Source organism: Tupaia chinensis, unplaced genomic scaffold, assembly GCF_000334495.1.
Source record: "Tupaia chinensis unplaced genomic scaffold, TupChi_1.0 Scaffold138725_1, whole genome shotgun sequence".
Taxonomy (NCBI): domain Eukaryota; kingdom Metazoa; phylum Chordata; class Mammalia; order Scandentia; family Tupaiidae; genus Tupaia; species Tupaia belangeri.
Window position 1 is genome coordinate 2,287,602 of NW_006198617.1, and position 1,399 is coordinate 2,289,000.

Below are 1,399 nucleotides of genomic sequence, written 5' to 3' on the forward strand. Positions count from 1 at the left end.
CTGCCCCACGTCCTCCGTGAAGAACTCCGAGTAGTCGAGGCGCGGCTTCTCCAGGCCCTGGTCCCAGCGCCGCACCTTCGCCCCAGGGGCATGGGCGTCCACGCTCTCCTGGGGTCAGCCGGGAAGTCACTCAGCCCAGTTTGCCACCTTGGGGCCTTCCCTGGGGCCACCCTCTGCCAGGGTCCCCCTTCCATCCTGGCTCTCTGGTCAGAGTCCGCTGGGAGCAGAGCCCAGGGCTGTCCGGTCCAAGACCACAGGTCTACCTCCTGCTTTTAGTTTTTTTGAGAGATTTTTGCTATAGGGTTCTGACTCGCCAGAAAGACAGAGACAGACAGAAAATAATAAATCACCCTCCAGGAGGGATGGCCGCGCAGCAATCCCTTCTCCTCCATCCTGCTCTCTGGACTGCAGGCACTCGGCACACGTGCACATCATGAATTTTAAGCAGTCGGGTCTGGGACTTAAACTGCGGCTCACTACATGTGAGTCCAGCGATGTTAACCGTTACACCATCTGCTGGTTCTGCTTTTTTTTTTTTTTTTTGAGAGAGATGTTTGCTATATGGTGCATGTGCTCACCAGAGAGAGAGACAGAGACGGATAAACAGAAAGTGAGAAGTCGCCCCTTTGGGGATGGCCATGCCAGAATCCCTGCTCCATTCTCCTTTCAGGATCTTGGGCACGCACATACACGCGCCTACTGTGAGTTTCAAGCCACCAGGTCTGGGACTCACGACGTAGTCAACCTTAGCCGTAACCACCTGCTGACCCCTACCTCCTGCTTTTTGTTCTTCTCCTGAGCCACGTCGGACATGCCCTTCAGCACCTGCTTAGCCTGGTCATCCTGGGCGGAGTCCTTGCGCCTCCGCAGCCGCATCTTGCGGGCCAGGGGGTCCTTGGGCCCACTCCCTGCTGAGGAGGGGCAGGCAGCTGAACCTAGGATCAGCCCAGGTCCAGGGGCCAACCCATCCCCGGGGCTGAGAGAGCGGATCCTACCCAACACGGGATGAGAGCTGAGGCCCAGAAGGAAGGCTCCTCCGTGGGCCCACACTCACCGGCCGCAGCCGCCGCCACTGTGGCAGGGGGGGGACCGCAGCTGGTTCTGCAGCGAGAAGTCGATATTGTACCACTCGGCAGCGCGGTCGGCGGGCTTGGGCGGCATGACCAGGCTGGGGTTCTCCCGCACGTCAAGGACCTGCCCACCAGCAAGCAGAGCAGGCGCTGGGTCTGGGTCCCACCTCCCTGCCACACCCAGCCTGTTCTCACGCTTGTCTGCATGGCCAGCTGGGCTGGGGCCAGGGCCCGGCGTCTGTCCCACCTGCCTGGGGGCTGGCAGAGGGCTTGGTTACTGCTGAAACGGCAACAGACACGGTTGTGGGTCACCCAACCCCCACGGCACC

At 60.8% G+C, this 1,399-nt stretch overlaps 1 protein-coding gene across 1 annotated transcript in view; it reads right to left on the minus strand.

Moving 5' to 3' along the window:
- Window positions 1-1,399, minus strand: part of FLII (FLII actin remodeling protein) — a gene marked incomplete at its 5' end in the record, with an annotated part of 24,104 nt that overhangs the window by 8,186 nt on the left and 14,519 nt on the right. Inside the window, 3 exon segments of the mRNA XM_014592908.1 lie at window positions 775-908; window positions 1,055-1,092; window positions 1,094-1,194. Of these exon segments, the coding sequence (XP_014448394.1) occupies window positions 775-908; window positions 1,055-1,092; window positions 1,094-1,194 (273 nt within the window).